The sequence below is a fragment of the Coturnix japonica genome, chromosome 1 (assembly GCF_001577835.2).
Source record: "Coturnix japonica isolate 7356 chromosome 1, Coturnix japonica 2.1, whole genome shotgun sequence".
NCBI lineage: Eukaryota > Metazoa > Chordata > Aves > Galliformes > Phasianidae > Coturnix > Coturnix japonica.
The window spans coordinates 97,482,531-97,505,977 of NC_029516.1; the positions used below are offsets into that span (position 1 = coordinate 97,482,531).

At 37.2% G+C, this 23,447-nt stretch overlaps 1 protein-coding gene across 1 annotated transcript in view; it reads right to left on the minus strand.

Moving 5' to 3' along the window:
* DSCAM (DS cell adhesion molecule) overlaps positions 1-23,447 on the minus strand; it is a 444,911-nt gene that overhangs the window by 14,545 nt on the left and 406,919 nt on the right. Inside the window, exons 27-32 of the mRNA XM_015882861.2 lie at positions 23,230-23,406; positions 18,051-18,081; positions 12,249-12,364; positions 8,906-9,055; positions 4,988-5,185; positions 1,058-1,360 (exon numbers count right to left, since the gene is read on the minus strand). Coding sequence (XP_015738347.1) covers positions 1,058-1,360; positions 4,988-5,185; positions 8,906-9,055; positions 12,249-12,364; positions 18,051-18,081; positions 23,230-23,406 — 975 coding nt within the window. The remainder of the gene's footprint in view (positions 1-1,057; positions 1,361-4,987; positions 5,186-8,905; positions 9,056-12,248; positions 12,365-18,050; positions 18,082-23,229; positions 23,407-23,447) is intronic.

Below are 23,447 nucleotides of genomic sequence, written 5' to 3' on the forward strand. Positions count from 1 at the left end.
TGTCGCCTGAACATCTACTTTCATTTAAAGTGCACATTAAGCAAAAGATCACAATCTACTCACTATTCTTTTTCACATGTATCAGCACTACTACTTACTTCCTTTGTATAAAAGTAGCTTCACCCATGGTGGCAAATGTATATGCAATAATAAATAAAATAAAAGAAATAATGTTTTCAGTAAGCACATAAATATAATTGTGGTTTTCCCAATTAGAACCCTTCTTCCTGAGGTCACATAATGTATTCTGTAAAAGAAACTCACATATTTTCTGGGAAGTTTAGTAACATACTTGATCTCAGAGTATCACAAATAATCTACCTATACTGTTGGGCACTAGATTATCACTAGAAGCAGCATTCTTTTTGAACTGGAAATATGATTGAGCCTTCTACACGGATGTCTCTAAGGTACCTTCAGTCAGTAAGAAGCTAGAGTGGGGTCTGAATTTTTCTGAAGGTATAAGGTTCCATATCCCTTGAGCTCTTGCATTGTATTTATTGTTGTTATTGTTTTATTTTTCCCCCTTTAGACAAACCTAACTTCATTTTTTGAAATGTCAGAGAGTGTAACAGCTCAATAGCATTACTAAAGGGATATTATATCCTCAACAAGCTACAAGGCAGGAGAGATAGTGCATCTTCTACAATCTGTCTTCACAAAGTGTTCTGATAGCAAATTTTGCTCTGACACAGAAATTATTGCTGTAAGACATGTTTTATTAGTGGGTGGCTTGAGCTGGAGATGGGCATATGGTATTTTTTCGCCCAGAAAGTTTTATTTGCCTGATGGCTGCAGCTGTACAGGAGTGAATTTAATGTCCTAGACTGTGTCTCTCTATTCCTAAACTTCCAAGCTCCTTTTATTGCATATGAGAGAATGTATTTACTCAAACATTATATTAACTGGGATAAAAATCAATTATCTCTAAATACTTACAGGATATATTGTGAGCCTTATTTCTTTCTTTCCTGCGAGGTATCTGTCTTATTAACCAGCCTAGGCACAGAGTGAAACGCTTGCCTCAAGAACTGAAATGTTACCTCTAACGTCTCACCTGGCCGATGTGCCTTTGGAACGGCCATGTTCATCACTCGCCCTCCATCCTGAGGTTTGGGAGGGGATGCGGTAAACCTGCAAATCCCCGACTCTGACGGCGTGCTTGAGGTCAGACTGTCTGTGTAGTCATTAGTCCCTGCCGTGAGCTGCTCCGATGATGTGTCTGATATGAAGCATTCTGTAATGGTGAACTTGGCATGTCTCAGCTGCTCTTCCATTTTAGCATGCTCATATGCTCTTGCTAGCTCTTCATATGTTGAGGAGGCACTTTCTGTGGAGACCATGCTGCTTCTTGCTCGATCTGTACACCAGAAACATGAAAAATGAAAGAAAACATTGACATAATCTCTTTTCAAATAAAAGAGAAGAATGTGACAGTGCTTCTTAATAAAATGCAGAACCTTTGAAATGATCCAGTTGATTTGAATTAGTTCGCTTCACTGTAAATGTCTGTAAAATTTTTAGTCAGTAGCTTGATAACTACAGAAAATCTAAAGTGAAGTCTTGTTCTGCTAGCAGCATTATGTGATTTAGTACCAACTTGGTAGTTAAGAAGAAGTAACCTTTAATGCATGGGAAAGGTTATATATATATATATATATATATATATATATATATATATATATATATACACGAAAATAATTTCTCTAAAAGTTAAATGCCTTAAAAATGTTAGAAACTCGGAGAACAGATTTAGCAAAACTCGAAGCTGTCTCTTAACATTATCCTTTTAGTGAATCTGAGATATTTCTGAGGGGTGACATCTGCATGAGAAAAGAGTCTTTTTACATCTGTTTCATGCTTACACTTTAAAAAAATAAATAAATCCCTGAGAACAAAGGTCAAATAAAAAGACAGTGACTCTGAGATACCTATGCCCAGTTTAGACACCAGGTGAAATGCTAACTAACTCCTTTCATACAGAACAAATGATCTTAAGAAAGCAATGCTGTTCAGTAGCTATGAACCTACAGTGATTCAAGCACTTTTTCCAATGCTGTTGAAGTTAATGGGGACTTCATATTTGACACATGGGCTATTGTGACCTAGAAGCTGTTCTTTTTGCTGGTAAGTTTCTAAGAACATCAACTTAAACAAACACTATTATTGAAGAAGTGAATAGCTACTGATATATTAAAAAACATTCTGGAAACATAGCACTGGTTTCTGCTTTGTTATGGGGCCAAATCACTGATCTGTTGCACCCATCACACTTTTACTTCTGTAGGCTAGAAGAGAACTTTCAAAAACTCCTTGGGCAGAGGTCATATTTTCTTAAAAGATCTGTGCAGTTCCAGACATTATTAGTGATGTGCAATAAACAGGCTTAATACAATTGCTAATTCATAGAAATGGGAATCCTGTAGCAGCTAGAGGCAACGGTGTTGTTATTGCAGATCTTCATCTTTTTACTGTATTCTAGAATCCTTGCAACAGTTTTCATTGCACAAAAAGAACAGTTCTGCTACTTGCAAACAAGACCATGCATTATTTAAAATGACAAGTTTTTCAACAATATGCTGTAACTTGCTTAAGATTTTGAGCTGGCCAGAACTTCAGCAAAGCTTTTCTTTTTTAATTCACTTCTCACTCCCTTGCCCAGAAACATCATTCTGTTTTTCACATTTGATTTGTAAATCAGACCAAAACAACGTCTTTTCAAATTTCTTATCAACTGGAAACTCCTGGGAGGCTGCTGTTTCCCAGCGGTCTGAAGCAGTGTCTGTAAAGATGATGGTGATGTTTACGTGCAGCACTCCCAGTTTGATCCATGAAGACTCATATTCCAAACCCTGGGGCAGATGTTCCAGGAAGGTCTGCTTGAACTTTACGTCTACTTTAGATACAATGAAAGTTCATCCAAGCCCAGATTTAAAAGAAGTTTAATTTCATAAGAAAATATATAATGGCCTCTAATTACAATACCTGAAATTAATTACAGATATGAATTGCTACAAGACATTCCTACTAAGCTTTAAAACTACTACTGTGTAAAGTTGGAATAATTTTGACTAAAAAAGCTAAATTCTGCCAAATATCAATGACATCAACTGGATTCACAAATCTGAACATAGTATGGGAAAAGTGATCAAAGGTGTACATTAGTTCACTTGATCACTGAAAACATAATTTGGCTACGCATACTGTGTGGTTTATTTGAGTTTACTTGGAAATTTTAAACATCTGAAGTACTCATGTTACACTGATTCTGTTCTTTCCCGAGAGATGAAGAGACATATTACAGCCACATTTTGCCGCAAGGAATCCTTTCTTGAACATGATCTAAAGCTCAAGATCAATTACATAAATCACCGTGTGTTCAAGGGCAGACAAGGAGTAGGAGAGTAGTGACGCTTAAACATAGGCTATGAAGTCTGTTTACAAAATTGCATGTAGTTTGTCAATTAAACTAGACAGCAAACTGAATTCCCTGCCCTTGGCTACGCTCACTGGAAAATGACCTTGGGTGACAAAAAGCAAGCACACCTGAAATCTGGAATGTCTATAGTAAGTGTTCCTGAGATAACACCTACTATTTATATTTATATTTATATTTATATTTATATTTATATTTATATTTATATTTATATTTATATTTATATTTATATTTATATTTATTTATATTATTATCATTATTACATACAGCTGTTAAAACCCTTCCAAAGACTCACGATACTTCTACCTGAAGAAATCAATGAGAAGTTTGTTAGTTGGCTGGAGATATCTGTTGAGTGGCATTACTCTATGAAAACAACATAGTGGTCTGCAAGTTTAAGAGAATGAATTCTGAAGAGATGAGAATTTCAACCCTACTGAATGCAAGAGAAATCAGATCCCTGTTCCTAAGGAGAGAATGCAAATAGTAATATATATTTTATATAAGTATATGCATATATATACAATCATATACAATTTATTTATTTATTTATTTATTTATTTATTTATTTATTTATTTATTTATTTATGGTGAAAGGCCAGTTGCATCTACTGCTCTCTCTCAAATACACAACTCTTTTACACAACCCACATTTTTTTTTCTCCCAGATGAGAAGATGAGATAAGCAATTCCTTGTGGGGAAGCCAGAATATGCACAGATTCATTTCTGTCAGGTCTACATTTAAAAAATATTTTACCTTTTATTCAAATGTAACATTTCTTAGATTTGCTTTCTAACTATTCTTCTGTATGATCATCTATTCATTTATTTGCCCTGTAATTTTGTCAGTGGTTTGGAGTAGGCAGAAGGAGAAAGCTTTATTTTTCCATTACAATTCCATTTGCAATGTCAATATATCAAGAAGAAGTGAAGACAGGCAGAATGTGTATTCAGTTTCTCTTCACTTACATCTAGAGAACAAAAACTATGTTGTTTCTCAGAAAACTCAGAGCTGGATACTACAATACTTAGTGTTTTGTAAGGATTTTGGTTTGGACTCAAAAGTTCCCCTCTCCTTTTATTTTCAGCTTAGACTACCCCTACAAACATATTATATGGCTAGGGAAACAAACAAACAAACAAACAACAACAAAAAAAAAACACAAGAAAAAAGCTCTTAACTTGGTGTAGCTCAAGTCTTAAAACATCTCCACCTCTGATTAAGGTGTACTCTTGTTTGGTAATTGACCTTCCTGGTCAATGCCATTTTATGCAGAAAATTCTACTTTTTCCTTCAGACACGGGAAATATAGAGCTTTGGCAATCAGAAAAATTACTACCATCACTTTCAAAGAATTCCATTATGCACGTAGCATGAAAAACTAAGGTAACACTATTTGTTTTCACTAGAACTATATGCAGTTATGGCAACTGTTATAAATAGCCTACTGAAAAAAAAAACCACACCCTAGCAAGGAATAAATAGCAGCACCTAAGCACCAAATGAAATATATAATGGACCAAGAACACTATTGAAGGTAGCCCCATACCTGTGTCCTGTGAGGGGCTGACGCTGTAGCTATCGCTTTCCTTGTCCACAGATCCTGCTGGCCTAGGGGTGGGCAGCCTCCAGTCTGTGGTGAGGGTATGAGCTGATATGGTGGGGTGAGGTCTGTTGAGGGTCCACTGACTAGCATAGCGATTGCGAGCTGTGGGTCCGGTTTTGGCACTCCTCCTTGTGGTAGGATCTGCAATAGTAACAGAGAGGGTCTTTGCTACTGAATAGATAATAAAACAATCCCTCTCAGAAGGGACTGGCCACTCGTGTTGGTTAATAAAGGATATGGAACGTTCTTTGTAGAAAAATGAATTAATTCATTAATTCAGTTCATTCAATTTGAAAAAAATTGTTTATTATAAAGAAGCTAGCTATTTTTTTTTATTTTTTTTTTTTATGCACTCTTTTTAAAGGAAGCATATATTTAAAAAAGGGAGAAACCTACCAGACTCCCACTGACATGGTCATTACTCCAACGTAAGTAGTTCTCAGGTACCAAAACCACTAAGAAGTGGAAAAGCACATGGCAAATAGACCCGGTCAGGGATTTCACACCACATCTTAAGTGAATTCTTGGGTAAATTAGCATAGATGTGTCCTCAGAAGCCTCCTGGACCATGCAACTGCTCTGTTTCTAACAACATGTGCTCAGAAATGTGGTGGCATAGTTTCCTATCCCAGCCACTTCACTAATACCTTAATATGGCTCTGATCAGCTACAGATCCCAGATATTTTCAAGTAGTCAGGACTTAAGACATAGCCTATATCAGAGCCCTCAGAGTTTCAGCAGTGAAAGGATCATAAAGATTTGACCATTTTTGATTAAGTAAATACGTAAAATGTCTTAATCTTTAAAAAATCTATTACTACTCATGTAAGCTCAGCAATATATATTATTGCCCAAAAGAAAATCTGGTGACCACCAGAGTGAAAATTAATTGTCTACCAAAACTGGCCTCTATGTTAACAAATAATTCTTCTGTAAAAGTGAGGCTGGTACCTAAGAAAGCAAGCAGAATAGAAGAAATACCCACAACATTATTAGGCAAAAAGAGTGACTAAATCAGCACTGAAAAAAAATTCTTTTAGCAGCTTTTGAAATGATATTGCTAACAATAGAGAGAAAGGATATTAGAAATGAAAAATTCAAATCTATGCAAATGTTCTTTGACATTCAAATAGTGCACTTGTCAGTCTTCGAGGTAACAGACTTTAGCAGAAGCAATTTAAAGAAAATAAAGCCAACAAGACCCAGATAATGACTCTGAGCATTTCTTCTGCCTAAGGATTCCCAGTAAGAATATGTAAAGAGGTAACAGACCACTTATGGTTTGTTCTTTTTCATATTTCACATCTTCTCCCCTCAACAACAGTGGAAAAACATGAACTTAGTGCCACTGCTAATTGATCCTGCTGGTTCTGCAGCACATAACAGCTTCACATGGATAGCATCCAAAAGCACATTTGGCACAACACGCCCAGTGTAGTCTGTCAGTATGAAACATCGGTAGTAGTAGCTGTGGGAAGCTGGCATGTGGCTGCTGCATGGCCAGGAGTGAGCAGATGTACCTGCTCCAAGGGAAGTCATAAAGAATGTGAGAGTGCTGGTGGGAAAGCATAGGGTATGGTGCCGGGACTGTTTGGTTTGGGGCAGAGAAGGCACAGTGAACAGGGTTCTCATCAATATCTTGTCAGAGGAATAGAGAAAACGAAGTCAGGCTCTTTCCAGTAGCGCCCAATATAAGACGATAGGCAATGGGATCAAACTGGAGCAAAAGAGGCTCCATCTGACCATTAAGAATCACTTCTGTGCTGTGAGGGTGCCCGAGCACTAGCACTATCTGACCAGCAACTGAAATTTCCTGCTTGGAGATCTTCAGAAGCTGCCTGCATATAGGCCTGGACACCCTGTTCTGAGTGTCCCTGCTGGAGATGTGTTGGGCCAGAAGTGCCTTCCAACCCCAACCATTCTCTGATGCTCTGACTCACTAGGTCTTCACCCACAATTTGGAGGAGGGTGGGAGAGCCTGCTGCCGGCACGCAAGAGGTCAGTGCTGGTCCTGCTGAGCATGTGCTGAGCTGCGTGCCAGCAGAAGAGACTCTGTGGCCAGGACTCAGCAAGCTCCACTGCCCATGTGATGGAAAACAGAACGCATCTGGTGCCTCAGCTGTTAAGATACCACTGCTGTCACATGCTGAAACAAAAGTGCAGAATGCTGAGGTGAGCAACAAAAAGATTCATGAAACAAAAAGGTTCATAAATATAAAAGAGCTACACAACAACTTGGAAATAGCTGTAAGGGAAAATCTGGCAACCACTGGGTCTGAGTGTGCTTAGACAGGCATGTTTGCAATCTGAGCCATGTGCCCTGCACAAGCAGCTTTACAAATATTGTAGTAGTTTCTCACAAAGCCACATTAGCATCTCAAGTCCAGAGAATGCTACAGAAAAGTCTTTAACCCAGCTCAGACATTCAAGTCTTTACAAATAACAAAAGTGTGGGTGAATTTCACTTTCCAAAGCTGGGCTTAACACACATCATGCTCCTACTAACGAGTTAAGCCCCAGTTCAATTTGAAGGAAGTTTCTCCCTGTATCCAGTGGACTGAAGCACATAACTGCATATAAAGAAATAAGGAATGGAAGAAACCAGTGCTATAGTCTTCTGGGACAGGCAGGTAATTTTGGAGTGGTACATCTTTCCTTAATAGAAAAGGTAGGAAAAAGGATGGATGGATGGACTGCAAATTGGCTGCTCATCCAAATTTGATCTATCCATGTAGCAAAACTCTGGATGATTTTTTTTTTTTTTTTTTTTTGCTCTTACCAGGTAGATTTTCCAGAATGCTCATGGACTAAAGGGGGGAGAAAAGATTTGTTCCAGAAGAAAAATAAAGGTACTTTGAGTTTCCTAATGCAAATGTCACGACTCGCCATAGACAAAAAGAAGAATTCTACATGATGGCACTAATCTAATTCTCAAGAAATAATGAACCATAATTTAAAACTAACAGAATTAGAAAATCAGCAAGGTCAGAACTACAGCAGCTGTCATTTATAAAGACTGTTGTGGTAATGAAGACTAAATGAAGATTTCTTAAATAATCTTCATTTTAAGTGACACACAAATGAATTTTCAGCATTTATGTTCACTAGGCTCACCAAGGAAACAAATTCTGAAACTGCCTGGGGATGAAAATAATCCCAGAGATTTCACAGATTGCATGCTGCTAGTGAACTGTATTACTGTAATGTTCATAGTTTATATATATTCCATCTGGTCAATTTCTTTTTTATTTGCATAGATATGGGATACATTCATGAAAGAAATTAAGAAGGAGGGATTGCAGAAGTATATTAATTTATTATAGCTTTTAATCACTATAAGAATAACTCAGTCTGAAGATATCCGGGAAAAAATAATTTACCATAATAACTAAAACTGGAAATATGACTTTTTCACAAAAGCAATAATGAGAAATTCATTTCTTCCCTAATGGAGAAGTAAGGAAGGAAAACTTATTTTGAAATACAATATGCATTGCTCACTAAATATATATATATATATATATATATATATATATATATATAAAAAAAAAAAGAAGAGGCATTAAAAGCCATTAAGCTAATTTACTCAATCCATTCTAGAAATTAAAATCCACCAGGCACTTGGTTTTATTAAAGTCAAGTATGAACTATTTCAAATTACACCTACATTACAGATACATACACAATTTTTACCATATTAAATCACTAAATTCAATTGTACAAGAAATGTTCTCTCCTGACCTAAATAGATTTCTCACAGCTTTCAGAGAAAACCCCATAAGGATGCAGGAGCACCACATTCATTTTCTTACCACTTTCTATTTCCCAGATAACATATTCTCTTAAATAGAATAGCTTACTTGTTCCTGGCCGGGCATCAGAGACATCCACCAATGGTCCTGTAGCTTGTGACACAGACTGGTAATGTACAGTGTGGGTGACAGTCAGTGACTTTTGCTTAGATGTCTCTCCAAAGTCAGCATCAGTTAATAGAACCGTGGATCTGTCATCTGCAAGCAAAAGTACCCATCAGATTTTGAAAAATGGATTTCATTTTTGTTCACATAACAGCTTTTGTGTAAGTTCCCAAACTTATTTTCAGCTGGGCTTCACCAAAGACAGTGGAAGCCCTCACCTCTGTGCAGGGCTGAAGATGGTTTTGAAGTGTGAACAGCAGCTTGGGAATTTCTAGGTTAAATTTCAAAGTTCACAAAAAATAAAGAATAGGTGTATTTTTCCTCATTTTATTTAATCATGGAGTTGTGTAACCAAGATGGAGCTTGGCTCCATCTAAAGCTCAATTTTGTATAAATGTTTTAGCCATAATTCTTTCTTTTCCATCTTTTGAATGCTGCCCTCTTGCCCTTCATTTTGGAGAGCTCAACTGATCCCTTCATCAATATGTTCATAGAATTGTAGAATCATCAAGGTTGAAAAAGACCTCTCAGTTCATCCAGTCCAACCTATCACCAATGTTTCTCACTAAACCACATCCCTCAGTTAAACATCTACATGTTTCTTGAACACCTCCATGGACAGTGATTCCACTACCTCCCTGAGCAGCCTGTGCCACTGCCTCACCATTCTCTTGGACTAGAGTTATTTCCGAATGCCCAAGCTGAATCTCCCCTTGTGCACTTGGGGCCATTCCCTCTAGTCCTATTGCTATTTACTTGAGAGAAAAGGACAATTCCCACATCACCTCAACTTCCCTTCAGGTAGTTGAAGAGAGCGATAAGTTAGTCAAAGAGAGTGGTAAGGTCACCCCTGAGCATCCTCTTCTCCAGACTGAACAATCCCAGCTCCCTCAGCCACTCCACATAAGGCTTATATTCAGTTCATTTATTTTCATTAGCATAATTAGTAACGTCCTCAGTGTAATCACCCATGTGTTTCTAAAAGGAGGTCTTCAGATAATGATGCTAACTAACCCTCTACAAGTCAGCTTTTTCTCCACAGAGGGAATCTCACAAAAGGATGACCATGACCTAAGACTCGTCTTAGGGATTTTTTTTTAGGGATTAAGCAACTGAGTACCCCACTGAAGACAATGGAATTACTACTGTAAGGCAACGAAGCATCTTTAAGTCCAGTGTTTTGATCTTCTGGAAGCTGAAGACTTAGTCCTACCATCTTTCTCTGAATCAGAGTCCTTCCTGCAACAAATTTCACTACCTACCATAGGCCTAAAAAAAAGTCTCTGGGAAGCTTCATGCAAGTCATATGATTTTCTCACAATACAGTCAGACCAGCTGACTGTGGGCTTTCCTGTCAGCGGAAAGGAAGGGTGTGAGATGAATCTGGACCTTTGGAGGGACCGGAAAGAATGACTGAGCATGGATCTTCACTGCTATACAGTTTGGCTGCTTATTGCCTTTCTATGGAGAAAGATACGTTCATCAAATTTCTACTCAGATCATGCTGACTGCAGAAAGCCCGTGCAATGCTGCACTGTCTTTTTTTCAGTTGTGACCACCAAGTTGTATTTCGTTTGCTTCAGAGAGAGATTTGATCTTCTTGATTGTGGAAGGCTTAACAACGATAGATTTCCCATTGAATTTGTGCTTACAGAACAATTATACACACACTATCATATTTTCTTTTGCATTCTTTATCTTTTTATCCATTTGAGCAGTAATAAAATCAACAAAAAGTGATTGCTATGCTATTCTCTCTCTCTCTATATATAATACATTTCTAGAGGCCCTGCTTCCATGCAGTTAGTCAGAGGTTGATACACTTCTTTTAAGCGTTCCTGTGTTGTGTTTTTGTGTGGGCTTTTTTTTTTTTTTTTTTTGGTGTTTTTGTGTTGTTGTTTGTTTTTTTTTGTGGGCTTTTATTTTTTTTATTTTTTAAGTTGACAAGACACTATTAATGTGAACAATTCTGCACAAAAACATATCGAGCATTTTTTACCCAAAGAAGGCCATAAATAGAAAGAACATTATGAAATCAAATTATTCTGTCTGGCAGAAGATGAGCTCTTGTTCAGGTTGGAAATAAAGCTTCTTGGCAGCAAATTGTGTTAAAGCCTGCCAAACTGACTGTTTATTCTGAGCAGTTTGAGCAGAACTGGCTATTTCTATGGCACAAATCGCACTGCTATGGTTAAGGTACTAATGGTTTTCTACTACAACCATCTATTGCTTGGCAATAAATTGTAGATCAAAAGTAAAACCTGTCTTCAGTATGAAGTCTGGCACAATACACTACAACAAAGCAGCAAACATTGGTAAACGTAAAATTTAAATGTAAAAACAAAAAAAAGTGTTTCTCAGTTTAAGCATAGGTCTCCTTTTCTTCAAATCCCCTGCACTAACAGGCCACAATGCCGGACTTCCTCAGGTAAAACAGGATATAGGGCCAAAGAAGTTTCTCTCTCCCCTAGCACAAGTATGAGTAGGAGATGGAGGGATGCTGCTCCCAGTTTGGGGTGGCTTCTCCAGCTACACAGTCCCTGGGATACTGTTATATTCTCAACCATCAATTTTCTTTTTCTGCATAGATTTTGACCCACAGAAGTTGGAAATTCAGTACGATCAGTCATTCTGGAGGGCCTTTCCAGCATGTAAACATAAAGCCATGATCAGGAACATGCTGTGTTTTGACTATTTGGAAAAAGCAAACACATCTGTTTACGTAAGACTTCAGCTATATGCGAGCCACAGGAGAAATATTGCTTTCTGACAACTGAAACATTCTGACTTGAATTTTGCACAGATACACTGAAGTTGAAAACTAATCAAACTATTGATCGTATAATTTGATACAAAAAGATGAATACAATATGTTGTATGTATCTTTTAGGAGATGGTTGTTCAAAACCTTTGAATGCCAATGTTGTAATTTCTGAATATCATTTTCCTTATAAGTAATGCCAATGATTCTGCCAACTAGCCATGGCCAAAAGAGAAATCAAAATGAAAATAATTAAACTGCCAGTCTCCATTTTCTTCAGGCTGTTCTTTCCACCAGTTTCAATTTCCTAATGTCCTGAATTATTTTAAATATAGAATTGAGACCACTTAAAGCAGAAGGTAATTCGAAGAGGAGAAAAAAACTATTCATTTTTCAAATGTGACAGATTATTCTGCAGCTCTTCTTTCTTGATGTGTGCAGAGAAGGGAAATGTGTGAGGTAAAGGATGTCTACCTAAAGCACCTGTTACATTAACCAGTAAAAATAAGCCCAGCGAGAGTTTACCAATGGTCTCCATCGTGTCCCTCTCCTCAATCAGAAGCTGTGCTCTGGGAATGTCTATGTGCATCCTCAGTGTTTGCTGCTGCTTGTTAAGTGTGTCTGATGTCCTGGTATTCTTGCTGAAACAGAAGAAAGGCAAACATATTAAGATTTAGCCTGACTGAAAAGGTACTTGAAGGCTTACTAAATATAAATACGTCCAGCTTAAAATAAAAACAATGGAATCATAATCAGCATAAAACTAATACATCTTATTTGCCCCTCTTCAGAACAAATATATGGTATTAATTTGTGTTAGATAAATGCACAAAGATTTGGTCTATTTGTTTCAGCCGTGATCTGAAAACTTCATGCAGTTTTCTTCAAGTGTTGCAATATAATGAAATTAATTAAACATTTGTAGAATTGACCTTTTCTTCCATTCCTCATGAATGTGAGTAATGAAATATGTAGCTGATCAAACAGCTTGGTAGGAAAATGATGTCTTGTAACTTCTAATTATTTTTCAAATTTTCATTATTTTTCATTAGATTAATTTCAAATATCGCTAGAACTGATAAATGAAAAAGCAAATAAATTGCTAGGGATTACATAAAATAAATAAAGGTTTTAGTTCTATTGATGCTGTGAGAGTAAAACTGCAAATCTTGCTTGCATTCATGGATTATTTCTAATTGATTGATGCAATATTCTACAAAAGAATATAAACCAATCACTTTATCATCATGTAAATTGAAACAATTTCATTTTGAAGTTTGTGTACCAGAAAATGACTTCTTAAATAAGCTGTCTTCTAAAAGCAAATGAAACTGCATAGTAAAATGGAGTGCTATAATCATTTCCAGTACAGAGTTTGCACCAGGAAATTTTCAGATTGCACTAAAACCCGGGAACTTTTTGCCCTTTCAGATGTATTTACTCCTTTTGAGAAGAAATATTTCTGAATATAGGGTTTAGGTAGGGTTGCTGAGGAAAGTCGAGCTATATGAGCTAACGGTATGATCCAAGTAATCACATATCAAAGAGCTTTAAAATTCAAGTGGAGGCTCATTTTCTGGTGTAAAGGAGCCGTAAATCACTCCGTTTAATTCCCCTTTGGCAATGAATTATTGTTATAAATGGAATCTTCAGAGGACTATTAAGCTGCTTGATGATAAGCTCACTACTTTCCTGAGTGAGGGCCTCTACTCTTCAGTTTAATGTACTCTGATGCATGCTGGATGAGCCCACATTACTAGATAATCTGCCTGAGCTTCCTGCTGTATCTCTACCTCACTATTCCAGGTCTGGGAGGTTCCCCTAGGTCCTTCTCATAAGGAATTTCCTTGTCACTCAATGGTCAGTAATTCTGACAGACATTTAAGATCTTCCATTCACACAGGTATGCCTCTGTGGCTGATTCTCACCTTCTTTGTTACCCTGCTCTTGTGATCCCCAGCACAATCATTATCTTTGGCATCTCACAGACTTTAATGTCTCTATTTTTTGGAGATCAGGCAGCACCATTGCCATGATTACAGATGGATAGCTGAAATGCATTCAGCCTAAAACTGGTGCCTCATTTAATCATTCTGAAAGCAAAATATCAGGCGAGCTACCCATGGCTGCCAGACTTGTCTCTATATATAATCAGTGGAAAATAGTAGTCGCAGTGTCTTATTAAGCACATAAATTTTCACAGACATTTAGGATTCTAAAATGCAGATAAATTCCACGGTGATATTCTTGAAGTCTCTGCAAAGTCTCTGCATGGGTTAGGAGCCACTCTCCTACTGGGTTTTACTCAACCTACAGAAACATTAAGAGAATCGCAAACTTCTGTTATCTGAATACCAAATATGCCTGAATCCATGCCCTTTGAAAGTCAGGCTACATTAGGCTTGTCCAAAATCATACAGCAAACCTGTGATCAAGTAGAAAACTGAACTTACGAGTTTCAATTTCAAATAATAATCAATGATCCAATAATTTCTGGATATATGCATCAGATATACACACAATTAATGCAGTATAAAATCAAGTCCAATAAATGCATTGCTTCACCCTTTGTCTGTTCACCAGATATGTAGGAGGCAAAGTGATTAAATGACATATTTTCCTCAGAGGACGCAGACTTTGGGATCGTGCTTAGAGCTAGAAGCATTTCTGCAGTGCAGATGTTCTCTGCCCCCACTATTCCTAAGTATTTGACCATTCATAAATAATTGTTTGGGCCACAGAGGGCAGGAGGACATTTCCACATCTTTGTAGGTGTACTGCTCACCTGTCCAGAGAGAACTCTGAATCCATTCTTGGTTCCGGGGAGAGTTTAGTGCAAAATGCAAGGAAAATCTTTCAAGTCAGAAGTGAAAGCCAGGCCTTGCTACACTCAGGAGAATTCTCTCTTAATCCTGAGTTTTGCTTCATCATCTGTGATCTCTCTTTTGTGTTGGTCTAATTAATTCTCCTCAATGTAGAAGCACAGTGGCATGGAGTGTCCAAACACAGGACAGGCAATTGGCAGTGGCAAGAAGATCACTGCTGATTAGCACGCTATCTCTTTCTAGTCGATGAATTTTAAATTATTATCTGTAGACCATAATAGCTCAACTTTCAGCTTAAAATGAAAAACAACAAACTGAAGTGCCAATAGCAATTAAGTGTCTCCAGGACTTGGCAGCAAAGCAGAGATTTTTAGGATTGCAATATAAGTTCGGTGCCCAAGTGTTTTCTAACCTAGGAAAATCCAGTCCTCTAAAACTTTTAACGATCTGGTGCACGTGGAGTCTAACACGTAATTTTTTAGAGGGAGGAACCGCATCTACCTGCATTTTCGTTCACTTACAGATATAGAACTCCAAAACTACAGCTATTCTTTACCTGTCAGACTCTGTAAGGGTCTCTGTGTAATACAGCTCATTCTCTATATTTCAGTGAATCTCTGAGCTCCAAATTGTTGGGGATTGGAAGCCTGTCTGGGGAATGAGTTGGTATGTATTTACTGTTGTCTTTTACTCTACTTAAGAGTCTTCTTTTGGTCAACATTATAGACAGATACTTGGATACACCTATTGCTTTGGGTCTGACAGAGTACAATTCTTATGTATGGTCTGTGGATAAACAAGCCCTTTTCCAGAGCAAGTACAGTGTGTGATGTATTTTAAAAATGTGCATAGATAAAAGAATTACCCCTCATTAAACAATATTTCTATATCTTTAATTAAAAAGAAACAACAGATCTGAGTGACTGAAAGTGTCCGTACCCACAGTGGAGTGTTAGAACACACCAGAAACGTAAAGAGATTAAATGTGGATTTCCATAACGTCATTGTGGGTGCTGGCAGAGAGTTAAGTCATCTCGCTGCTTTATATTTGCATTGGTGGCTGTAAAAATATACCAAAAACTAAATTGTGTAAACAATCAGTCAGACAAAAGGATATTCAGGTAGAAAATATTCCTCACCCTGTGTTCAAAATTAGAATGCTCAATCAATTTCTATACTAATTCACAGAGAACTACTACAAAGGACTTGGCTATATCTATCTTTTCACTGCAAAGAGTCATTAAAAAGCTGTGGTTTTACAGAAGCAGGGATTTTTATTTGCTTATTTGAGGTATCAGCCAACAAGTTGTGCAGCTCCAGTTAAACTGCTAACTGCTGGAGATTTCCCTGCTCCCCAGAGGTTTGACTTAGCAGCCAAAGCTGGCAACTTTCAAAGCAAAGACTAAAGCTTTATTCTTAATCTGCTTTACACACACTCATAAAAATCTCCTCAAAGAGGAAGGTACGCATAGCTCTCTCTATCCCTCACCCCTTCCTAGCAAGCAGGGAATCATCTTCTCTGCATCATGTCCAAAACAAGGCACTACTCTCTCTCTTGATAAGTGTACCACAGCAGATTTGGTTGAAATCTAAAAGATACAAGACATCAGGAGCTTTATAATAGCTTACTATTGCTTTGGATCTTTATTATCTTTTGACTATTAATATCTTAAATTTTCAGGAACACACCTACCTGTGCAGCCTGCTGTAGGGGGCCTACTTTGCAGGGGGGTTGGACTCAATGATCTCTAAAAGTCCCTTCCAGCCTCTACAGTTCTGTGATTCTGTGATCTAATGATAGCTGGTGGCTCAGGTTTGGGTTCGAGTTATTTCATAGCTATATCAGAATCAACCTGAGAATGTAACCTGTGGAAAGCTCCCCAGAACAGCATCACTTGGAAAGATTCAAGTTATGAGGCTTTTCCAAATGCCCTTTATCCTATATCACATATTTCCCCTGCAGTTCTGTTTTAATATTCATTTGCCTTATTCTCACTTAGAGAAATATAAAATATAGCTATTTAATGAAAACAAGATTAGTTTTTAAATAAAGGAATGGGACTTGATTTTATTTCAATGTTGATGAAAGGAAAAGGAAAAAGAAAGATAGATATGCAGATAATTATGTAGAAGGACAGCTCTCAGCTAAAGACTGAGCAAGAATCTGACTGCTCTCCTAGTGTATTATATGGTGAGGGTAAAAAGCTCTATAAGCTCACAGTTAGTGCTGGCAGAGGGGAAAACGGGCCACTTATGCTGGAAGTTTAATAGCTTTCTAAGTATCAGAGGAATGTGACTCTGAAATGGCTTTCTAGATGGGATGGTAAAACCGGTGGGTCAAAACAGGGCTAAAGGAGAGGTTTACCAGTATAGCAGAGGTGTTATGTGTAGTCGTCTCTGGGAGTGAATATCTTCATCCAGTAGTTTTATACCAGACCACACTGAGTTTCTTTAGGGAACAGACACACTGCATATGCTAAACTATGCCTTTATTTATTTATTTTGCATGAAAGTATTTCACAGCATATCTTCTTGAAGTTGCTTAGATGTGCAACCTACTGCTAGCAGATTTCAAACTTGCAAATAGGAACAGCGTGACCTGACCTCCATGACCAGACTTGTTAAAATCAATGGGACTACACACATGTATCTGCAGACTGATGGCACAGAGCTGAGTTCACACTAAGACCATCTGTCACCGTATCTTCGGTAAGTGTATTCTTACCATATTAGATGAAATTTTTCATGGGTTACTACAGTTCATTTGACGAAATATCTGTGACATTCTCAGTGTGCTGCTTAAAAATAAAAAGATTTTCTAGCTAATCAAAGATCTCTTGAACTTAGTAACTCTTGTTGATCTCATTTTCAAATACATGCATCAGTTTTAAATGTTCAGTGTTTTCCCCAGACAAAACAGTAAACACTGAAGATATGAAATTTCCATCTCTAAAGAAACTGAGATGCCAGAACAGCCATTCTGCTGCAATTCCACAACTGAATTAGATTTCTGCTTCCTGAACTGATGGAACAGAATTGAAAAATAATAAATGGATTTTCTGCTCTTATATACCTCAGGGTATAAGGAGATACAAAATGTAACTGAAATATTACATAAATATAACTGAAAAGTTTGGATAGTTTCACATCCAGGTACTTACTGCCTTCAAGATAATAATCTCTAAAGAACAATTTGGTTCATATTATGAAAACAATTTCCCGAACAGGAAAAAATGTCTAAACGGACCTACACATGTTCTGTTATTTAATCTACTAATACAACAGTTTCAATTTTTTTACTAATGTATTCCTTCACAGATATATACTCTCCACAACTGTTTTTTCCATATTTTAACCATCAGTGTGTCATAGTTCTTAGCAAACAGCTACATGATGTGTTTTGAGAAAGGTTTTAGGCATAGAAGGTCTCCAAATAATGTTTAAATACAGTGCCACAGCTGACAGATATTTTCCAACTTATAGACATTAGCTTTATTCTTACCTCATGAGCATTTCAGCCAAACTCTTTGCATCTAGAAGAAAACAGAAGAGATGTCAAGATAATACCAATCTACAATACAAATGAAAATCTATTTGATAGATGGATTACTAGGAGTTATTTGAATCAGCCATGTATAAGAGTGCTGTCAATTCTCAGATCAGTAACAAAGATTAATGTCTCTAAAAGATTGAAATGCTCAGAGATGTGTGAACAACTGCTGGATTTGAAGAAGACTGACCATGGAATAAAAAAGAAAAAACTGCAGAGGCTCTTGGAAGTGGAGGCAGACAGCTGAACAACTAATAGGTCTATTCCTTCATGCCATGGTTAGCAAGTGAGTGAAGACAGAAATGCTGACATCCATCACTGGGCTGGAGCAGAAGCTGATCTGGGTGAGCAATTGCCAGTCTGCCATTTTCAAACCAACTGCATGGAGGTCTGAGCAAGGGATGTCTCCAAGGAATCAGCTTGTTTGGTTGCTCTCAGGTATGAATGCCTTTCAATGAGTAATAATTCAAAACAACTTCTGGGTCATCAGAAGACTACACTGAACAGGAGATAGCTTATTCCCACACGGAGCACTGCAGAATGAGGCACTGCTGAAGGAGAAATATTCCTGTTGTTATCACTGCTGCTGTTATTAACATAAAAACCTGTGGGGATATCAATATTCCAGTGAATATCAGATCAAAGGACACAGCTGAAAGTTGCTTCACCCGGCATTCCTTGGGTAGCTTCTTGTGAAATTTTATCAACACAAGTAATGATTGCTGTGATATTATTTGGCAAAAAGAGAGCTATACTTTGCTCTCCTACAGTCTGCAACTACACAAACTCATTTAAAACTGCTGAGCTCTGAGTCCTTAAGTAACAGTATCACACAGCAACAAAGCAGCCTTTTGTGCAACCAAGTGAAACAAATCTGAGAAGAAAACCATTCAAGTCCCAAGTCTTCAAGAAACTCTATAGTTATTTGAAACTTTGAAGAACTTCTCTTAATTGCTGCTGGTAAATCTACCCATGTCTTCTAAGGCATTTACAGAATTTGTCTTTGTCTTCTTCCTCTCACTTCTGAAGCTCTTTTTATTCATTAATTACCTCTCGGGTCTCCTACATCTACTGAAAGTTCCTTGCTAGTAGTATCATTAAATATCTCACCTTTAAAATTCAGAGGTTGTGGGCAAAAACAAACCACCATCTTAATGCATCACTCTGACTACATTTATATTCATTCTTAAAAGGAATGAACAAAGGGCTCTTTTCATTTGTAACAAAACACCTTCTACCAACCTCCTACACTCTGTTTCTCTGATGCTGTGCCAGCTTGCCAGTCTTAGGCTTTATGGTTCACCTATTACTGCAGCAGCTGAAATTCTGTGCTTCTTCTAGGTCTGCTTATTTAATTCCTTTATTTTTAATCTTCCCGTATCCCTTTTTAGCACAATGGAAAATTCCTGCTGAAGGGAAGGGCTCTTTGTGATGTCTGATCTTATCCAAACAGTACTCCATTTAGGCATACAGGCTTTCTGTTTTTCCTACTATTTGGGATTGGCTTTTTCTGAGAGCACTCTTATAAGTGGTACTATGTAGTATGATACCAAAATGACAACATCTTTGTCATCAGCCATAAACTAAGCTACCAGCATGCTGCTGCTCCCAAATCACATCCGAGACAGTTTGGCTACTGACTTCAAAGGATCCAAAAATGGATTTAGATTTGTCAAAGAATAAACAAATAAATAAAAAGTCCAGGTCTAAGTTGTTCATTTTTTTTCTTTTTCTTTTTTATTTCGACCATAAATGGCATAAAAATGTAAGAATCCCAGAGTTCTGAGATGTGTATTGCAGTCCCTCAGCTGTAGCGACTGGATTGTCAGAATGCTTTCGGTGACCAGCTAAGAAGAAAATGCTCCCCTGGTTGAAAACTTTCTGAGTATCTGCACAGGTACGTTCACTCTTGTGCCTCCTTCCTATCACTGAAACATCTTCCCTTGTACATTCTCAGAAGCTACACAGCATATAGCTATGATCCATGCTGTACCTGGGAAAGATGTTAAGCTATCACTTACATGTGACTAATATCCAAACACACATTTACACATATTCTTGCTCAGAGAAATGCAAAAGATATTGTCTGTGCATCATCAATCAAAATAATGAGGCATCATGAAATATTGTGTTACATGTCAATAGCTGAATGTAAAAATACTGAAGAAAATAAAATAATGAATTCAGCAGAGTTTAACTTACTAAGAAAGTTGCTACAGTAGACAGCAGTATTAATAAATATATCAGTGCCTTTACTGGACACAAATCAGGCATCAGCCCTCACTTCCATTCTCTTATTTAAAATGCTTAACACACTGGTTTGCCACTTGGGAGGAAAATCAGGGTCCACAATAGAGTTTCAAATTGCATGCTGCCGCTTTTGAACTACCACTCCGCACTGACACTTTCTGCTTGGATTAAGATGAATGTAAAAACAACAGGAAAACTATTTCAGTTGTAGTGGAGTGAGGTTAATATCGGAGAGAAAGCAAGGAAATTCATTGAGTTTATCTGTTCAAACTGATCTACTCCATTGTCACATGAACTCTAGCAGTCAATTGACATTCTTGTACCTTGACTTGTGGAACTACTGACTTGGGCAAAAAATCAGGGCTTTGCCAAAAACTAGACTTTCCTTCTGAAACGAGCGCTCCTGGAGAAATAAATCATACTAGACGGGGCACAGGAGGAAGACAAAGATTTACTCATTTCAGTGTGCTAAAACAAGAAGCAAAATGATTAAGAATGGAGAGACTACTGCTCTTATGCTAGATTTACTCCACAGAATCTGGAACTATGACACTCGTCTGAAAGAATGAATCTGCAAGCCTGAAAGAAGAATGTACAGAAAATAAATCTGCAATTCCCACTCCTCCTGTCAAGCACATTCAAACACTTCTCTTGGAGCTACAAATGCAGGAATTACATTTGTAACTTATATAAAATCTTTTATAAAAACCCATGTGGTAAATTGTTATTTCTGATGTAGATTGAAGGAAAGCAATTGATGGATTTAATATCATGATTTAATATCTGAGTCCTGTGCCTCAAGAAACACCATGAGGTGTTTAATATCAAGTGATAATAACAAGATATTTTCCATTTGAAAACCAACTCAGAACAACTTGAACAAGAGAACTACTATAGTAAATAGAACTTTTTTTTTTTTTTTTTTTTTTTTTATAGTTAGGAGGTCAGGTACAGTGGAGAATGTTATCCTACCATACTATAATTAGAGTATTGACAGATGATTTTAATGGATAAGACGTTAAAAGTAAACTCCTAGGATGATCATCTGTTTCTGAAATACTAAGTTCATTTCTAGCATACACAGAAGTGGAAAGTTACTAGGAGATTACAACAGAAGCAGAGAAAATCTGTGAAATGAATACATAATGGGATAGTTACAAAGAAAAATTCAAAATCTGTTTAGTTTTCCATTGAAAATATTAAGAAATCACTTGATCACTACTGTATAAAAAGAATATCACTAAAGATCAAAATGTGACACAAAAAAAGATACTTGACATACAAAAATATAATGAGATGAAATGGTTGCAATGCTGAGCCATAGCTTGACAAATTCAGATAAGAAGTGAGATGTAACTTTACAGAAATGGTAATTAGATACTGATGGCTCTCAAAAGTAGCATGGACTTCTTTGTCACTGGCTATGGTTAACAGAAGACATTTTTCTAAATTCCTATATTTGGAGAGGAAATCATTCAGGTAAGTTATGCAAAGCAATACTGGACAGTGATCATCAGCCTTTCTTAAGGGAACGTAACTCAGGAATTTAAGAAAAACTAGATGCACATAACAATGATTTCCTGGAGCCAAATTGCTCAAAATATCCTGCTCATTACTGGATGGAATTACACAATATTTCTGAGAAGATAAGATAATAGCATTTTCATCACCCCTACCCCACCACTTTTTTAATGAAGAAAGTATTGCTCAGAGGTAAAAGACTCAAAAGATTTCAAATGAGAAAGTTATTATACAACAAGCTAAAGAATCAAAATGCCCTAATTTCCAGAGCAGTATCTGAACTACAAGGCTAGTTGTCCTCTTTGATCTATGAATTTGCCCATGCCTAGGGGCTCTGTGTCTCTGTCCTTGTTGCAAAAATGTCCAAAAATATAATTACAAGAGACAAATGAGATCCAAAAGAGGGAAGAACAGATTCTACGGTGAGAAGGAATATACAGGATTGACCCTTGTTTTAATATAAGCATATTTGGGTTAAAAAACAAATAACCAAGCATTCTGGTGGTTCATGGAAACTCTTGGAATCATGTTTGTAGATGTTGATATTTATTCAGTTTGTGATTTGGATGGCTTTTTTCCAGATACTTTCAGTGTAATGTGCTATCATGTGTATCATGTGCTACTGCAAAACTGACATGACCAAAAGCAGAAGTGGCAGAGTGCAAGGTTCAAACACCTCACTGGGGCTTATCTGGCAGCAATTAATGGAAGACCAATGAAGCTGAGTGAATCACAGGTCTAAGGCTTATTCACACAGAAAAGATGATACAGAATAAAGATTAGAGGAAATAACGGGTCAGTGACAATGACAGCTCAATGTACAGTAAAAAGTTGTAATAGTTTTGGTATAACGCATCATAGAGAAAAATACAGAATAATGTTATAGAATAGGGATGTGCTTTCTACCCTACTTTCATTTTGTAATTCTGGAATCACCAATAACATCTGATATAAATCTGAAATCCCTTCATCTTCAGAACTCCTGATTTTACACTTTACAAATATGATTTTAGTTTATTTAGAGCACTCAAAGGGAAAAGAGGGAGAGGAAGAGGGAAAGGAGGGGAGGAGAGGGGAAGGAAAGAGGAGAGAAACATTAACCATGAGAACTACTTTCCTTTCCCTCATGCAAATTAATAATAATGAACACAGGAGTCTTTTTTTTTTTTTTTCCCCGAACCAGCCTATATAATGGAAAAGATGGAATCTATATTAAAAAAAAAACATACATGCTTTACCTGCTATATATTACAGGAAAATAATGCTTACTGGGGATACCATTTAGTAACATGCAATGCCACTTGCACTTTCATGTTTGGTGAGTATGCACGCATAGGAACAAGTGACACATTGATCTTACCTCGCAGCCTCTTCAGCCTCTGTTCCCTCCTCCTTCTCCGCACAATCATCAGCATCACAAAAAGCAGTAAGACCCCAACCAAGATACAGGAAATGGTCACCAGCATCTTTAGTCCTTCGTTGGTTGCCAACCCCTCCTCACTTTGCACAACTGACTTAATAAGTGGAGGGATTGTACCTGGAAACAGTGTCATGACATTAGATACTTACAGATGAAGA